Source organism: Anguilla rostrata, chromosome 7 (genome assembly GCF_018555375.3).
Source record: "Anguilla rostrata isolate EN2019 chromosome 7, ASM1855537v3, whole genome shotgun sequence".
NCBI classification, from domain to species: domain Eukaryota; kingdom Metazoa; phylum Chordata; class Actinopteri; order Anguilliformes; family Anguillidae; genus Anguilla; species Anguilla rostrata.
Window position 1 is genome coordinate 29,763,447 of NC_057939.1, and position 19,293 is coordinate 29,782,739.

General features: G+C 43.1%; 1 protein-coding gene across 1 annotated transcript; it reads left to right on the top strand.

The window, feature by feature from the left end:
* Positions 1-11,232: 11,232 nt before the first annotated feature.
* LOC135259529 (uncharacterized protein K02A2.6-like) lies at positions 11,233-16,021 on the top strand. The gene is given in 2 exon segments (XM_064344038.1): positions 11,233-14,260; positions 14,263-16,021. Coding segments are annotated over 2 exon segments (3,972 nt in total). The 5' UTR covers positions 11,233-11,793; the 3' UTR covers positions 15,768-16,021.
* The last annotated feature ends 3,272 nt before the right edge of the window (positions 16,022-19,293 follow it).

Consider the following 19,293-nt stretch of genomic DNA (forward strand, 5'->3'; position numbering starts at 1 on the left):
CACTCGACGAGAGGCAATCATCTCTACTAACAACATGTGGTTGTGGCGACGTACTATTAACGTCCTCGTAACGTCCGCTTTACGTATCAAATTACACAGTATTAACATAAAAACGTAAGACCAGCGCCCCGTCGCTGCGACGTCGCAAAACAACGTTGTGGATACCTAACAATTAGGTCCTTACAACTTTACATTTGACAATGTAATAGAATAACCTTACCCGCCGTAACGGTATAGATTTACGTCGCTGACACGTTGTTTAAACTTATTTATTACGTTATTTACGTTTCCACAACGTTGCGGATTGGTCACTTAAGCCGCGTTTCCACCGCAGGAACTTTACCCCGGAACTAGAAACCTTTTGAGGAACTCAGTGCGTTTCCACCGCAGGAACTAGGGTCTAAATTTAGTTCCGGGGGCTTTATTTTACCCCCAAAAGTTCCTGCTGGGGGGGTAGTACTTTCCAAAAGTACCGGAACCTTTGGGGTGGGGCACAAGCGCTGAAAATTTCTGATTGGTCGACTACTTGCAGTGTTATTTGTTTTATTTCAACCGCCATGTTTAAAAATCTGCAGCCGCAAACCGATTTATTTTCATAATAACTTCAAATCAAACTTTAGCCGCGTTTCCACCAAAATTCAGTCCCAGGAACTACTTTACCAGGAACTAAAAGGTTCCTTCAGCCCATTGTTGTCTGCGTTTCCACCGCGGTCTAAAGTCCCACGAAGATTAGGCAAATTAGCCCACTGACGTATGAAAAAGCGACGTTGTCGTCCGTCCATCTGTCCTATGATTTCTTCTGTAACCCCATACTACCACCGAAGTAGCCTACATTTTCTAATAACCGGGACAGCCCGGAGGGGTTTATTCCACTTATATACAACGGGCTACCAACAATGACTGTATATGGTTACTTTTGTATTTATTGATTTTTATCGATTTAATCACCTGGAATTGAAATATTCTTCTGCAGCCGTTTGGGCATATTTTACCGTTGTCAAGCAAAAATGTCGTTGGTAGTTGAACTTGGATGTTTTTATGCGAACATTCGCTTTCATGTCTCGACATCCGAAGCGACAGAATGCATTCACATTTTCAATATAACTGGCAACAACAGCATCAAACATGCACACGTTGTAAACAATTTGCTGTTTGATTACTTTCTCATCGTCAATTCCATATAGGCTAATCGCAAAATGACAAGAATAGAACGAAAACTCGGACTTGCGTGAAAATTTAAATTAGTAGTGGTACAGCCACCGTTTGCTTTCCTTCGAAGTTACTGCTAGCCGAGCAGCGAAGTGTGCCCTCCAGATGCGAACCATGCACCATAAATGAGTCCATAGTCTTCCTGGTCTTTTCGTGGAATTGAAAAATGGCAGTAAAATTGAGTAAAATTACGGCAGTCTGAAAAAGCTAAAGGGAAGATTACTAGAATTAACCTGTTATTTTACCCGGATAAAAAGTGCGGAAGGTGATTTCCAGTTTGCTTGTACTGTATCACCAATGTTAATTATGCAGAACTACCGCATACCTCACATAACTGTATCAAAAGTTTTGAGTCAATTACAACGGGCTAACAAAGAAAATCCGGAAGAAAATATTCAGCAACCGAATTAATCCGTTTGAATGTTTTAGTACGTAATATACTGTCCCAGCACGAATGCTTAGCATTTTATAAAACGAATACTAAAGCAAGAAAAGAACAGAAGAGCACACGTTATAATTCCAAGACGTTGGCAGGCTATAACCAAAAGTAGGCTACTGCGCCGCATAACATACAAGTTTGATTTGAAGTTATTATGAAAATAAATCGGGTTGCGCCTGCATATTTTTAAACATGGCGCCTGAAAATAGACACAAAAAAGTGCTGCGAGTACTCGACCAATCAGAAATGTTCAGCGCTGCAAGCTCCACCCAAAAGGTTCCTGTACTTTCGGAAAGTACTACCCCCCGAGCAGGAACCTTTTGGGGGGTAAAACAAATCCCTTGGAACTAAATTTAGACCCTAGTTCCTGCGGTGGAAACGCACTGAGTTCCTTAAAAGGTTCCTAGTTCCGGGGTATAGTTCCTGCGGTGGAAACGCGGCTTATCAAACGTTTTGAGTCAATTACAACGGGCTAACAAAGAAAATCCAGAAGAAAATATTCAGCAACCGAATTAATCCGTTTGAATGTTTTGGTACGTAATATGCTGTCCCAGCACGAATGCTTTTTATAAAAAAAATTTATAAAACGAATACTAAAGCAAGAAAAGAACAGAAGAGCACACGTTATAATTCCAAGATGTTGGCAGGCTATAACCATTTGAAGTTATGAAAATAGTTCCTCAAAAGGTTTCTAGTTCCGGGGTAAAGTTCCTGCGGTGGAAACGCGGCTATAGCGGCATGGGAACTCGGTCTGAGAAACCGGGCCAGTATGGGAGGAATTTCCTTTATGTCGCGGCCTATTTAAAGGAAACTTAAATAGGCCACGACACAGACGAGACACAGGAGGGCACAATGAACAATCAGGCCACAGAGAGGGAAGGGAAAACGAGACAACCAGCAAACAATAATTGGATAATAGAAAACAATAATACAATTAAGCAGGACACAAAACAGAAGTGCCGCCATCTGGTGGCCCAACAAGGAAAGACAGAGGGAAAACACAGAACCCTGACAAAGATATTGTTTTGTCTGATGAAATATATTGTATTAAGCCGCGTTTCCACCGCAGGAACTATACCCCGGAACTAGGAACCTTTTGAGGAACTCAGTGCGTTTCCACCGCAGGAACTAGGGTCTAAATTTAGTTCTGGGGGCTTTGTTTTACCCCCCAAAACGTTCCTGCTCGGGGGGTAGTACTTTCCGAAAGTACAGGAACCTTTTGGGTGGAGCTTGCAGCGCTGAACATTTCTGATTGGTCGAGTACTCGTAGCATTTGTGTTGTATTTATTTTCCGCCATTACCCGCCATGTTTGAAAATATGCAGCGGCAAACCAATTTATTTTCATAATAACTTCAAATCAAACTTGTATGTTATGCGGCGCAGTAGCCTACTTTTGGTTATAGCCTGTCAGCGTCTTGGAATTATAACGTGTGCTCTTCTGTTCTTTTCTTGCTTTAGTATTCGTTTTATAAAATGCTAGGCATTCGTGCTGGGACAGCATATTACGTAGGCTACCAAAACATTCAAACGGATTAATTCGGTTGCTGAATGTTTTCTTCCGGATTTTCTTTGTTAGCCCGTTGTAATTGACTCAAAACGTTTGATACAGTTATGTGAGGTATGCGGTAGTTCTGCATAATTAACATTGGTGATACAGTACAAGCAAACTGGAAATCACCTTCCGCACTTTTTATCCGGGTAAAATAACAGGTTAATTCTAGTAATCTTCCCTTTAGCTTTTTCAGACTGCCGTAATTTTACTCAATTTTACTGCCATTTTTCAATTCCACGAAAAGACCAGGAAGACTATGGACTCATTTATGGTGCATGGTTCGCATCTGGAGGGCACACTTCGCTGCTCGGCTAGCAGTAACTTCGAAGGAAAGCAAACGGTGGCTGTACCACTACTAATTTACATTTTCACGCAAGTCCGAGTTTTCGTTCTATTCTTGTCATTTTGCGATTAGCCTATATGGAATTGACGACGAGAAAGCAATAAAACAGCAAATTGTTTACAACGTGTGCATGTTTTCTGCTGTTAATGAATGTGTTTGAGAGGATATATGAAAATCAATAAATACAAAAGTAACCATATATAGTCATTGTTGGTAACCCGTTGTATATAAGTGGAATAAACCCCTCCGGGCTGTCCCGGTTATTAGAAAATAATGTAGGCTACTTCGGTGGTAGTATGGGGTTACAGAAGAAATCATATGACAGATGGACCGACGACAACGTCAGTGGGCTAATTTGCCTAATCTTCGCGGTACTTTAGACCCCGGTGGAAACGCAGACAACCATTGGCTGAAGGAACCTTTTAGTTCCTGGTAAAGTAGTTCCTGGGACTGAAAGTTCCGGGTAATTTTGGTGGAAACGCGGCTTTGGAGTAACATCATTACAATATACTGAACAAATGTAATATCTATATTAATACACATACTTTACCTAACTTAGGTTAAAGGTGTATATTGTGGGTATTCCTCCAATCAGAATTCAGGGATCTGATTGGGTTTTAACTATTAATTTGATTAGTAGAACTGTGAAAAGGGGAGGTTTCATGACAAAGAGTGACAGTATCAAGACAGACTGTGTTATGTCTGATCTTGTTTGAAGCGCATCGGAGTGGGGAGTACAGTAATATTAATTTCATAAACAGCGGACATAGATTTCATTTCTATTCAATAACTTAGGAGAAAAACGGGGCGACATAGCTCAGGAGGTAAGAGCCCTGGGCGTGTCGAAGTGTCCCAGAGCAAGACACCTAACCCCTAACTGCTCTGGTGAATGCGAGGCATCAATTGTAAAGCGCTTTGGATAAAAGCGCTATATAAATGCAGTCCATAGTCAATTTACCAAAACCTGCATTGGTAAAATATTCTCTCAGAAGGACATCTGGAAAAGGTCATTAAAATTCCAATTTGACCACTGACTAAGCAGTTCCGAGATTTATGACCTCTGTTTGGACATTTAAGGAGAAGGGACAGAGCAATCTGGGAAGACTGTAATCGACTTCCCACACTGCGCATACTCTGTGTTCCGTGTGTAGCTGAACAGGCTGGGTAAGAACTTTTTTGTATTTATGTTCTAAAAATTCCATATTTTATAATTGACTGTGAATTTTAAGCTAATGACCTACCTGCCTGTTAATAAATTCTTCTTATTTTTAACTTGCGTGGTCTTCATGACTCTAATCCATTTTATATTCTTTTCAGCCGAAATTCTGACTAAATACTCAGGGGGACAATTCTGACTAAGACCCACTGATCAGGGGTCTAGTACAGCGAAAGTCTTTAGTGAGGTCCTCAAGTTAGATTGGCGACCACGATCTGCCCGCTGACGGGATTGGTGTTGTATTGGTTCTGGAGTTTTTGGCTTAAGAAGACCCTTGGGCGTTATACGTCGGTTCTTGTCAAATTCGCCTTAAGGAGCCCGATAAATGCGCACTGTCCTGGGCTCATAACTGTCTATGCAAAAATGAATGCATGTATTATGGTGGTCAGTCTTCTACCCTCTGTAGGCTTCACCGAACTGAGATTTAGCAATATTGCTAATCCCGGGAGCATATATTGAGGAATGATGGCACTAGACAGAGTCGAGTGTAACCACTCCAAGCTCCATGTATAGTTAAAACCAAATTTTAAATTCTAATTTCATTTGGAGTCAGATAATTGCAAGAGTAAACCATAGTAACTGTTACGCGTACTTGCTGTGGTCATGGATATATTTGATGCATTGTTCCGCTCCTGTGTGAATATTCTGATGCTCCCATTGGAATATTGACAGTCCGGCGACAGATCAGATATATCTCTGATGACAACATAGCCCCGTGTGCGAACGGAGAGTAACAAGAATGTTACTGGTCCGTTTCAGGCCAGTCTTAAGCGGGATATGGAGCAGCGCATTCATATCTGACCCGTGGCAACGGATCCAGTGCATTCTTAAGTATAATTGTGCCCTGTTCCTACGAACAGAGGGAAAACAAATAACATCTCTGGTTTTGACTCACACCAGCCAAGGGAAAACACACTGTGCCTTCCCCTTCAGCTACAAACCCCCATTGGTCTAGCTGTGAGGTGTTTACAGAGGCGCCAACAATGCTAGCTTGAAAAGGCTTGCTAGCTCCAGTTTGTCGAACACCAAAAACCAAATGAACACCACACAACTATTTTATATCATATTTATGATGCATATTTTAACCAGCATGTTGATATCTCATTAGGCCATGGACAAGAGCCCCTTTTACACTGCAGGGCCGAACGGTTCTGAGCACGGAGAGGAACGGTTCCAATGGTGTTTCCACCTGGAAACGGTTTGGCGCGGAACGATTACAAACTGTGCCCAGCACGATATTTTCGGCACGGTTAGACAACCGTGCTCAGTGCAGCAAAACCGTTCGGGTGGGCAGGCTTAACGACGTATTCACTGATTGGTTTCACATTACGTCAGCTTTGTGACTCTGCATACGGTCTCTTCACGTCCTCTTCCATAAGCTAGGTCAGTGGAGAAGCTAATATAAATAAAAATGCCATGAGGACTGGTTATTTTACGACCATAGAGCAATGGTTGGTAATGTTGCGACTAACCAAATTATGATCAAAGTGCAACGTTGTCATTACGTAGTGTGTTTGTTAGCTTGTCCGAATTCATATTACATATATCTGTAATTAATTTATGACTAGTCAAAATGATAATTTAAGATATCTCTAATTACATTTTGACTAGTAAGATTTCGCCATTAAGTTATATAGAACTCCAACTCAGTTTTGACTAAAACGTGAATTCCAGATATCTCCATTTAAACTATGACTAGTCGTAACTCAGATTCGAGATATCTTCACTTTAGTTATGACTAGTCCTAATTCCAATTAAAGCCGCAAGCGGCGTTGGAAGGGGTCCAAGCATTGGCAGCATCGCGCCCCCTATGGAGCGATTTTAAAATGGCTTTGTCCTCATGATCATATGCCTTCACCCAACATATCTACTGAATATCATGATGATTGTATGAAATATTGATGACTTATGGCCAATTTTGTGCTAAGAGACACTCTCGGATGACTTAGTTACGTCGCCATGGATGTGTCCTGGCTGCTTCCCGTAAAGGCTTTTACTATGTCGTAACACTTAGATGGCATGTCGTAACACTTAGATGGTCCGGCGTGTTTGCACAGCTGCAGTGTTTCTGCGCCGCAACTAAAAAAGGCGTCACACTAGTGTTGTCACGATACCAAAATTTTGACTTTGATACCGATGCCATTTGTAGTATCACGATAATTGATACTGAAATGATACTGATTCAATACTCGGTACCTAACGATACTGAAATTACCTTAATAGATCAGAAACATAATGTCCACAAGGGATGACCTCATTTTCGAATTCACGGTTTATTAAAAACCCGGTTTATTAACAACCTTTAAGTTGAAGCCTGTTCAACATATCAATAAGCATAGGACTATAGTGTTACATCACTAAACCAGAGAAAACTATATTAAATATATTTCAAAAATTAAACAATTGTAAAGTAAATTATCTGTAAACAGGTCTTTCACTTTAAAATATATCTAAAAACAGCACATTTCAATAACAATACAGCATCTTCCTATAATAAAATATTTACAAATTAGAACAGCTATTGCTACTGAAGTGAACTGAGTCTAAGCTTGCGCTGTATCAACCACGAAAAAATACACAAGCGCAGGTCACCTCACTTGCCAACCTTAGTTGCTACTGCCATCTAGCGAAGATTCTGACAAATCATAACTTCATCCTCTCAATCGGTAATGCGGGAGACACATGTCCCTGGCTTTTACATTTGACGCAAACCGAACGTTGGAAAATTCTAATACCGAACCGTTTCTTTTTTTTTTTTTTTTTTTTTTTAAGTACCGAAAAAGTGCTGAAGTGTCGGTGTACTGTGCAACACTACGTCAGACACATATATCAATCCATTGCTCAGCTTAGCAGAGAATGCACATTTCAGAGCGCCTCAGAGACAGATAGGATAATAATACATATTTCATATAGTCTAATAAATACGACATTAAAAAAAAACGAAACGAAAAATCAACTGGACATTCCTGCTAGCATGCGTGCTGCGCGAAGAATCCCTTATTATTTATTTAGACATTGACAGACTACAGCATTTGCGTCTTTTGTTTATATTCAATTGTAATTGCAGCGAGAAACTGCAGCTGTAGACACAAGAAAGTTTGTTATATTATGGTAACAACGGAATGAGGCGGACTACATATATAGGCTATATTTACCGTCATTGTTTTATTATACCAGCGTGTTTTCGCGCGTTTGCAGAGAAACTCAATTACTATCAATAAAAATGGTTTAGCTATTTCTCAGCATAGCCTAATGACGGATGGAGATGGGACGAAAATAATTTTCAACCGTCCACCACATTTTAGCAACGTTCCAACACTCTCGGCATCACTGTTCCATGGGTCACAAAAACTATTACACTAACGCTTACATTGCAGTGTGAAAAATCCACATTATATAATACCACTAACCTATTTAAAGACACCCAATTTCAAAAAGAACGTATATAACGAAAAGAACGTATATAACCGAAATATTTTGAGCAGTAATACTTACATAGCAACATGACATTTTATCTGTGTTTAGTAGCCTAGTAAAGAGACAGAAAATCAATGACAAAGTCCTATCCGCTTCTGTTTTGCGTCAGAAAACGATTTCAGATAGGTCTATCAGCAAAGAAATGGCTTAGCTAAGCCCTGAAGTCCTCAATAATAATAGTACTCTACAAGAAATAATGAAAATCGTTGACAACGTGTAGTTAGGTGAATCGTCTTTTATGCTACGCCACAGTGAATGTGCAAGTGAATGCGATAAGAAAATATTCCGTTGCGCTGAACTATAAAACGTATTCCAAATGCAAAATCATACATGTTATACATCGTCAGAAAGCGTATACTCTCACCTACTGAATAAATGAACTGTCAGTGGAGCCAAATTGTACGAAAAACGGCGACAACACCGTAAGCAACAGGAATCACAAACGGATTGTCCAAGACAATGTATGACCACTCAGTCGCAAAAGGGACATCTCTACGCGTAAAACCAATGGTAAGATTGTATATTTATTGTTTAGTCCCAGATATTGACTGTAAAATGACATGGTATAATTAAAGAAAAATTGTCTCGTGTATGTCGTTATTCAGTGAGCAGCGTTGTCACTGCTGTATTGGCATATTTTAGGGCTAATGTCGGGTTTATCTTGTTGCTACGGAATATTGCACTACATTACATTACAGGCATTTGGCAGACGCTCTTATCCAGAGCGACTTACAACAAAATGTATAACCATAATCAGGAACAAGTGTGTCGAAAACCCTAGAGGGCAGTAGCCTACCGTTCCAAGTGCAGGGAACAACCGCATAGTTCAACGTGGATCCTGTAGGTTAAACTGATTAACGCTAACACAAACAAGAACAGCAACAGTCTATGCAAGCAATAGTTAAGACGAGTTAAGTCACCTACGAAACAACTACCTAGTTACAACCCTAAGCTTACAGTCAATGTAGAGATTAAATTGAGAATACGATTTCTCTCAGCATAATGACGGATTGAAAGACTAAACGAACTCACCTGATATTGTCTTCAAATGGACCGTATTATTTATTTAGACATTGGCAGACTACAGCATAAATTGCGTCTTTTGTTTATATTCAATATTAGTAATTGCAGTGAGAAACTGCAGCTGTAGGTCGTTATGTTATGGTAGCAACGGAACGAAGCGGACTATGAGGCTACCGTCATTGTTGCATTATACCAGCGTGTTTTCGCGCGTTTGCACAGAAACTCAGAACCTATCAATAAAATGGTTTAGCTATTTCTCAGCATAATGACAGATTTAAAAATTGAACGAACTCACCCGACACTGTCTTCCAATGCTTCCCGACGGTCAGACCGTCACCTCACTGATAAAAACTAGACCCTACGGCAATATTTAAGACAAGTTAAGTCACCTACGAAACAACTACCTAGTTACAACCCTAAGCTTACAGTCGATTTAGAGATTAAATTGAGAGTACGATTTACAGCATAAATTGCGTCTTTTGTTTATATTCAATATTCGTAAATGCAGCGAGAAACTGCAGCTGTATGTCGTTATGTTATGGTAGCAACGGAACGAAGCGGACTATATATGTATTACCGTCATTGTTTTATTATACCAGCATGTTTTCGGGCGTTTGCACAGAAACTCAAAACATACCAATAAAATTGTTTAGCTTTTTCTCACCATAATGACAGATTTAAAGACTTAACGAACTCACCCGATACTGTCTTCAAATGGATCCATGCCAAAGAAAAGTAATTATTCATCCTCTCAGAAAGCTTTTACTAAGAAACTTTGGGTAGCCGATCTTAGCATGCACGCTAGGTGGCAGTGTCAGACCGTGCTTTCACTGATAAAAACTAGCGTCGCCATGGTTGTCGCTTGCCGTAAAGAAGTTTACTCGATGTCGTAATCGTTTGGATTTGGAGCTCCAGCTTTTCCGCACCCCACCTAATGAAAAAGTCCAAATGGTGTGCAAACCATATGGCGGACATAGGTGCTCCCAATAGGAAAGTTGTAGAGCACATTCAGATGGATCAGTCGATGAAGTTTTGTGTTGATCTGACTTACGGTGTGGGAGTTATGGCCTTTTAAACTATGATCCTTTGTTATAGCGCCACCATCTGGCCGACATAGGTGATTTTTAGTGCCTGGTTAGTGGGTTGCCATAGGAACCCACCTACCAAATTTGGTTGGTCTACAACTTATGGTTGCTGAGCCTCAGACATTTTTGCGGAGAAAACTGCCACGCCTCAACTAAAAAGTCTAAATGGCAGGCAAACAATATGGCGGACAAAAGTGGGGCCAATGGCAAAGTTGTAGAGCACGTTCAGATGCATATGTTGATGAAGTTTTGTGTTGATCTGACTTATGGTGTGGGAGTTATGGCCTTTTACGCAAAACCCTTTGTTATAGCGCCACCATCTGGCCGACGTACGTGGTTTTTAGTGCCTGAGTAGTGGGGGGCCATAGGAACCCACCTGCCAAATTTGGTTGCTCCAGGACTTATGGTTGCTGAGCCTCAGACACTTTTAGCGGAAAAAAATAAGAATAATTAAAGCCGCAAGCGGCGTTGGAAGGGGTCCAAGCAGTGGCAGCATCGCGCCCCCTATGGAGCGATTTTAAAAAGGCTTTGTCCTCACGATCATATGCCTTAACCCAACATATCTACTGAATATCATGATGATCGTATGATATATTGATGACTTATGGCCAATTTTGAGCTAAGAGACGCTGTCGGATGACTTAGTTACGTCGCCATGGATGTGTCCTGGCCGCTTCCCGTCAAGGCCTTTACTATGTCGTAACACTTAGATGGCATGTCATAACACTTAGATGGTCCGGCGTGCATGCACAGCTGCAGTGTTTCTGCGCCGCAACTAAAAAAGGCGTCACACTAGTGTTGTCACGATACCGAAATTTTGACTTTGATACTGGTACCAGGTTTAGTATTACGATACTCAATACTGAAATGATACTTGTGATGTATTGGGGTTACGTTTGTCAGTGCACGTTCCCTGCACATTTGAGCCTATTAGGCGCGCGCCTGGAACATGCGCACTTTAACTATGATGGCGCCGCCCAGGAAGAAGCATGTCCCTAATGTTTACTGCGTTGTGATTCCGTCTGTTGTGTTTTGCAAGTTAACTTTAGTAAACGCTATGCAACTATATTCTTGTCGTCCATGCCTTGAGAGTTTTACAACGTTTAGCCGATTCAACACTGGCGACGAGGCGGATCACACTGAGCGCTACGGCTGCTAGAACCCATGGACTGGAATTGGCCGCGATAACACGGTGATGTTCGCTAGCTTTTCTGTTTGATCTGTGAACGCCATATTGGCATGTGTGGACACGGACTTGAGAGGGACTGAATTCATCTGAACGGGAGTTTTATTAGTTGTTTTTTTGCCCTTGCGGGAAAGCGCTATGACAAGCTTATGAAGAGCTGGCTAACTTTCGTTATCGTCTGTAACGTCGCATTCTGATTATCATTAAAAAGAAAAGAAAACGCGCAACAGGAAATTAATCAAGTGAGACAAACTTTGCTAACATGGCCACATTTGGACGTATTGAAGAATTCACAGAGGAAAAAAGCAGCTCCTGGCAGGAGTATGCAGAAAGACTAGAATGTTTTTTTGTTGCTAATGACATTGTAGAAGCTGAAAAGAAAAGAGCAGTTTTTTTAAGTGTGTGTGGCCCAGCTACATACTCCACCTTGCGGTCTCTCCTGACACCACGGCTGCCCTCAGCAGTTCCTTATGAGGATATCATAATTTGCCTTGGTCGCCATTATAGCCCTGCTCCATCACCTATTGTCCAGCGGTTTAACTTCCATCACTGCAAACAAAAACCAGACCAGCCCATCGCAAGTTACATTGCTGAGTTGAGAAAACTCTCAGTTTATTGCGAATTTGGGGACCAATTGGAAAATATGCTTCGTGACCGCATTGTGTGTGGTGTCCTTGATATTAATCTGCAGCGCCGTCTCTTAGCTGAGCCTAACCTAACATTTGCTATGGCCGAGGAGAAGGCTGTGACTGCTGAAGCTGCTTCTACAAATGCACGCATGCTCCGCCCAGTGGAGGCACCTGTATCTGACACAGCAGTTGATGTTCATCAAACTCAGCCCCGAAGAGGACAGAGTGTTACAGGTGGTGCAACGGAAGGCCGCAAGCCATGTTTTCGGTGTGGGGGACCTCATGCGCCACAAAGCTGCCGGTTCAGCACTGCAGTATGCCATTTCTGTAAAAAAAGAGGCCACATTGCTCGTGTTTGCATGGCAAAGGCACGTTCAAATGCACCCTCTGCGGCTACACATGTAGTTGAAGTGCAACCTCAGCAAACTGATTATCCAGGTGTGGAAACTGAGGGTAATTATCTTATCAACTGTGTGACTGAGCATGAAGTACCTCAGAAGAAAGTGCCATACCATGCCACCGTCACAATCAACAGTAGGAAACTGAAAATGGAAGTGGACTCTGGAGCCGCTTGTTCATTGATAAGTGAAGACACATTTCATTTCCTCTGGCCTGAAGGAACCCCTCAATTAATCAGCGACGACTGTGTTCTGAAACAGTGGTCGAGTGCACCCCTCAGCGTGTTAGGTAAGGTGCTTGTTGACGTGAAATACCAGAAGATGGAGTGCACCTTGCCCTTGCTGGTGATTCAAGGTCGCGGGACCAGTTTGCTTGGACGTGACTGGTTTGGCGCCTTGGGCATAGAGGTTACAGGTGTGTACCAGGTCCGCCAGCAGTCCACAGCGGCTATATTGGCAAAGTATGCTGAAGTTTTTGCTGAGGAGCTTGGGGCTTGTCGGGGTCCTCCTGTCTCAATTGAAGTGGATCCTAACACAGCACCCAAGTTTTTCAAAGCTCGTCCGGTGCCTTTTGCATTGCGGTCAAAGGTAGACGAGGCTTTAGATCGCTTAGTCGAGCAAGGTGTGTTCATGCCAGTGAAACACTCAAGGTGGGCCACTCCGATAGTACCAGTCACAAAAAAGGATGGTAGCCTTAGGCTGTGTGGCGACTATCGTTGCACCGTCAACACAGCTGTTAAGCCAGATGTCTACCCACTACCCACTGTGAGTGAACTCTTTGCAGCTCTAGCCGGTGGTACGGTTTTCACGAAACTGGATCTGAAACAAGCGTACCAACAGCTCCTGTTGGACAATGACGCAGCGGAATTATTGACCATCAACACACATCGTGGTCTGCTCCGTGCCTTGCGCTTACAGTTTGGAGTGTGTACAGCTGTTTCCATTTTTCAACGATTTATGGACACGCTACTAGCAGGTATTCCAGGAGTGAAGCCCTACCTTGATGACACACTCATTGCAGGCCGGACACAAGATGAGCATGATGCACGCCTTGATGAGGTGCTACGCCGTTTTGCCGAGAGTGGGTTGCGACTCCAAAAAGAAAAATGCAGCTTTGCAGTCCCTGAAGTAGAATACCTTGGATTTCGGGTGACAAAAGATGGAATAAGTCCAACGGGTGAGAAGGTGGCGGCTATTCGGAACGCTCCCACGCCAAGCAACAAGACCGAGCTCCAGGCCTTCCTGGGTTTGCTGAATTTTTACAACTGTTTCCTCCCCAATAAAGCCACTGTCCTTGAGCCGCTGCACCGCTTACTGGACAAGTCGGCAGCATGGAGATGGACCGAAGAGCATACAACAGCCTATGTGCAAGCTAAGCTGCTGCTGCAGGCTGATGGCATCCTTGCACATTATGATGAAAAGAAGCCACTTGTGCTGGTGTGCGATGCCTCGCCCTATGGGCTTGGGGCACTGATGAGTCATGTTGAGCCAGATGGCCGGGAAGCACCTGTATGTTTCGCCTCACGCACCCTGACCTCGACAGAACGAAATTATGCCCAAATCGACAAGGAGGCACTAGCTGTCGTCTTTGCTGTCAAAAAATTCCACCAATACTTGTCTGGCCGGCCATTTGTGGTCCACACAGATCATAAGCCCTTGCTCGGATTGCTGCATCACTCCAAGCCGATGCCCCAGGTCCTCTCCCTCGCATGCTGCGGTGGAGTCTGATTCTGGGCGCCTACCAGTATGAGCTGTGTTACCGGCCTGGCAGGCAGGTGGCCAATGCAGACGCCCTCAGCCGCTTGCCGTTGCCTTCGGCCACTACGGAAATTCCACAACCGCTTGAGGTCTTACTGCTAGAGGCCGTTCCAGACGCTCCGGTGCATGCTGAGAAGATAGCAGCCCTCACGGTGAAAGACCCTGTCCTCTCCCGTGTGTTGAGATGGATCTTGCAGGGCTGGCCAGATGGAAACAGTGACAAGCGTTTCAGTCCTTTTTTCTCGCGCCGCCATGAAATGTCTGCTCACAAGAACTGTGTGCTCTGGGGCAATCGGGTGGTGGTTCCAGTACTGGCAAGGGCGGAGGTGCTGGCACTACTCCATGACGCACATCCCGGCATTGTGCGCATGAAAGGTCTTGCGCGCAGCTACGTGTGGTGGCCGGGCATAGATGCTCAGGTGGAGGAGGTGGTGAAGAGATGTTCTACATGCCAGATGTCACGACATAACCCTCCGAGAGCACCTGTGCATCCCTGGGAGTGGAGCTCAAGGAAGTGGTCCCGACTTCATGTCGACTTCGCTGGCCCATTCCAGGGGAAGGTCTTCCTTATTGTGGTGGACTCACATTCAAAGTGGTTGGAGGTGGCGTTGATGAATTCCATGTCATCCGCTGCAGTGATCACCACACTGCGCCAGCTGCTGGCAACCCACGGTTTGCCTGATGTAATTGTGTCGGACAACGGCACAGCTTTTACCTCGGCGGAATTCAAAGGATTCATGGAAAGAAACGGCATCAGGCATGTAACGGTGGCACCCTACCACCCCTCATCCAATGGGCAAGCGGAACGTATGGTGCAAACAACGAAGGAGGCATTAGGAAGAATCCTGAAGGGAGATTGGCAGACACGGCTGGCTCGATTTCTCCTGGCCCAACACACAACACCACACTCAGCCACTGGAAAGAGCCCAGCTGAAATGTTGATGGGTCGCCGCCTCACCACGGCCCTTGATCGCCTTCACCCAGATTTTGGGGCGGAAATGCAAGAAAAACAAGAAAAGGCCGCAAGTAAAAGTCAAGGTACGCTGCGGCAGGTCAAGGAAAGAGAGGCTGTACATATGCGACACTATGGAGGAGGCCCAAAATGGGTACCGGGAGCAGTCGTGGAGGCTACAGGACCACTGTCGTACAGAGTACAAACAGCAGATGGCCAAGTGCACAGACGCCATGTGGACCAGCTCAGGGGACGGATGTCCCCAGCTCCTGATGCAGCACCTGTTTCTGCCAGTGGTGTACTGGAATGGCCCTTGGAATACTACCCCACAAGCTTGCCAGTGCCAGACCTCACACAGGTTGAGGCTACTCAAGAAAAGACTCAGCCCCTGCCGCAGGCGCCTCCCAGTTCTCCAGCTGTGGCTGATTTCCCAATTCTCCCTGCTCAACCCCAACGGCCAACCCGCCAGCGAGTTCTTCCTCGGCGCTTTCAGGACTAAAGTGGGGGGAAGGGGTGTGATGTATTGGGGTTACGTTTGTCAGTGCACGTTCCCTGCACATTTGAGCCTATTAGGCGCGCGCCTGGAACATGCGCACTTTAACTATGATGGCGCCGCCCAGGAAGAAGCATGTCCCTAATGTTTACTGCGTTGTGATTCCGTCTGTTGTGTTTTGCAAGTTAACTTTAGTAAACGCTATGCAACTATATTCTTGTCGTCCATGCCTTGAGAGTTTTACAACGTTTAGCCGATTCAACAATACTTGAAACTTAAACGGTGCTAATTCGATACTCGGTACCTAACGATACTGAAATAACCTTAATAGATCAGAAACGTAATGTCCACAAGGGTTGACCTCATTTTCGAATTCATGGTTTATTAACAACCTGGTTCATTAACAACCTGTAAGTTGAAGTCTCTTCAACATATTAATATGCATAGGCCTATAGTGTTACAACACTGAACAATAGAAAAATATGTTAAATATATTTCAAAAATTAAACAGTTGTAAAGTAAATACTCTTTAAAACAGGTCTTTCACCTTTAAATTGATTTAAAAACAGCATATTTTAATAACAATAAAGCATCTATCTACAATAAAATATTTCCAAATTGGAACACCTATTGCTACTGAAGTGAACTGAGTCAAAGCTTGCGCTGTATCAGGGAAGGGAATGCACAAGCGCAGGTCACCTCACTTGGCAACCTTAGTTGCTACTGCTATCTAGCGAAGATTCTGACAAACTACACTTTTCATCCTCTAAATCAGTAATGCGGGAGACACATTTCCCTGGCTTTTACATTTGACGCAGAACTACCGAACGTTGGAAAATTCAAATACGAAACCGTTTTTTTTTTTTTTTTTAATGTACCGAGGAAGTGCTGAAGTTTTGTTATACCGTGCAACACTACGCCAGACACATATTCCAATCCATTGCTCAGTTTAGCAGAGAATGCACATTTCAGAGCGCCCCAGAGACAGATAGAATGATAACACATAAATACACATTTCAAATAATAAATACGACATTGAGAAAAAACGAAACAAAAAAACGAGTTATCAAGTCGCAACCTACGCGCAGAGCAGCCGACCGTTTTATTTATTTATTAGCAGATGAGGAGCAACAGGAATCACAAACGGATTGTCCAAGACAATATATGACCACTCAATCGCAAAAGGGACATCTCTACGTGTAAAACCAATGGTAAGATTGTATATTTATTCAATGTTTAGTCCCAGATATTGTCCTATCCTATCCGCTTCTGTTTTGCGTCAGAAAACGATGTCAGATAGGTTTATCAGCAAAGAAATGGCTTAGCTATGCCCCGAAGTCATCAATAATAATAGTACTCTCCAAGAAATTATGAAAATCGTTGACAGCGTTTCGTTAAGTGCATCGTCTTTAATGCTACGCCACAGTGAATGCGATAAGAAAACATTCTGTTATGCTGAACTATAAAACGCCGTTCCAAATGCAAAATCAGACATGTTATACATCGTTAGAAAGCTTATACTCTCACCTACTGAATAAATGAACTGTCATTCAAGCCAAATTGTACTAAAAACCGCGACATGGCCGTAAGCAACAGGAATCACAAACGGATTGTCCAAGACAATATATGACCACTCAGTCGCAAAAGGGACATCTCTACGCGTGAAACCAGTGGTAAGATTGTATAATTATTCAAAGTTTAGTCCCAGATATTGAATGTAGAATGACATGGCATAATAAAAAAAAAACTTTGTCTCGTTTATTTCGTTATTCAGTGAGCAGCGTTTTCACTGCTGTATTGGCATATTTCAGGGCTAACGCCGGGTTTATCTTGTTGCTACGGAATATTACAGTAGCCTACATTACAGGCATTTGGCAGACGCTCTTATCCAGAGTGACGTACAACAAAGTGTATAAATATAACCAGGAATAAGTGTGCCGAAAACCGTAGAGAGAAATACCGTTCCAAGTGCAGGGAACAACCGCATAGTTCAACTTGAACCCAGCTGGTTAAACTGATTAACGCTAACACAAACAAGAACAGCAACAACGCGGTCTATGAGAACATTCAAGCAATAGTTAAGACGAGTTAAGACTAAGTCACCTACGGAACAACTACCTAGTTACAACCCTAAGCTTACAGTCAATTAGAGATTAAAGGGAGAATACGATTTTTTTTACAAAAATGACGGTTTTAAAAGACTAAACGCAACTCACCCGATATTGTCTCAATGGCCCGTATTATTATTGACACTGGCAGACTACAGCATAATTGCGTCTTTGTTTTTATTCAATATAGTAATTGCAGCGAGAAACTGCAGCTGTAGGCGTTATGTTATGGTAGCAACGGAACGAAGGGGGACTAATTGTTTAGGCTACCGTCATTGTTTCATTATACCAGCGTGTTTTCGCGCGTTTGCACAGAAACTCAGAACCTAAAAAATTATTTTTCTAAAAAATTATAAAAATTTAAACGAACTCACGCAGTCTTCATGCTCCGACGGTCAGACGTCCCTTTCACTGATAAAAACAAGACCCTCCAATAGTAAGACGAGTTAAGTCACCTACGAAAAACTACTAGTAAACCAACTTACGTCGATTTAGTTTTAAATTGAGGACGATTACAGCATAAATTGCGTTTTTTTATTTTCAATATTAGTAAATGCAGCGAGAAACTGCAGCTGTAGGTCATTATGTTATGATAGCAACGGAACGAAGCGGACAATATATGTATTAGGCTACCGATTGTTTCATTAGACCAGCGTGTTTTCGCGCGTTGTCACGAAACTCAAAACCCTATAAATGAAATGGTTTAGCTGTTTCTCAGCATAATGACAGATTCAAAGACTTAAACGAACTCACCCGATACTGTCTTCAAATGGATCCATGCCAAATAAAAGTAATTATTCATCCTCTCAGAAAGCTTTTACTAAGAAACTTTGGGTAGCCGACCCTTAGCATGCACGCTAGGTGGCAGTGTCAGACCGTGCTTTCACTGATAAAAACTAGCGTCGCCATGGTTGTCGCTTGCCGTAAAGAAGTTTACTCGATGTCGTAATCGTTTGGATTTGGAGCTCCAGCTTTTCCGCACCCCACCTAATGAAAAAGTCCAAATGGTGTGCAACCTATGGCGGACATAGGTGTCCCATAGGAAAGTTGTAGAGCACATTCAGATGCATCAGTCGATGAAGTTTGTGTTGATCTGACTTACGGTGTGGGAGTATGGCCTTTTAAACTATGATCCTTTGTTATAGCGCCACCATCTGGCCGACATAGGTGATTTTTAGTCTGGGTAGTGGGGGGCCCTAGGGGAACCCCCTACCAAAGGGGTTTTGGACAATTATGGTTTGAGCCTAGACATTTTTGAGGAAAACTGCCCGCCCAAATAAAAGTCAAGGAGGCAAACAATATGCGGGCAAAAGGGGGGCCAATGGGGAAAGTTGTAGGCCGTTCAAAGTAGGGGCGATAAGTTTTGTTCCTCTTTTGTGGGGCTATGGGTTTTACGGTTCCCTTTTTTTAGCGCCCCCATCTGG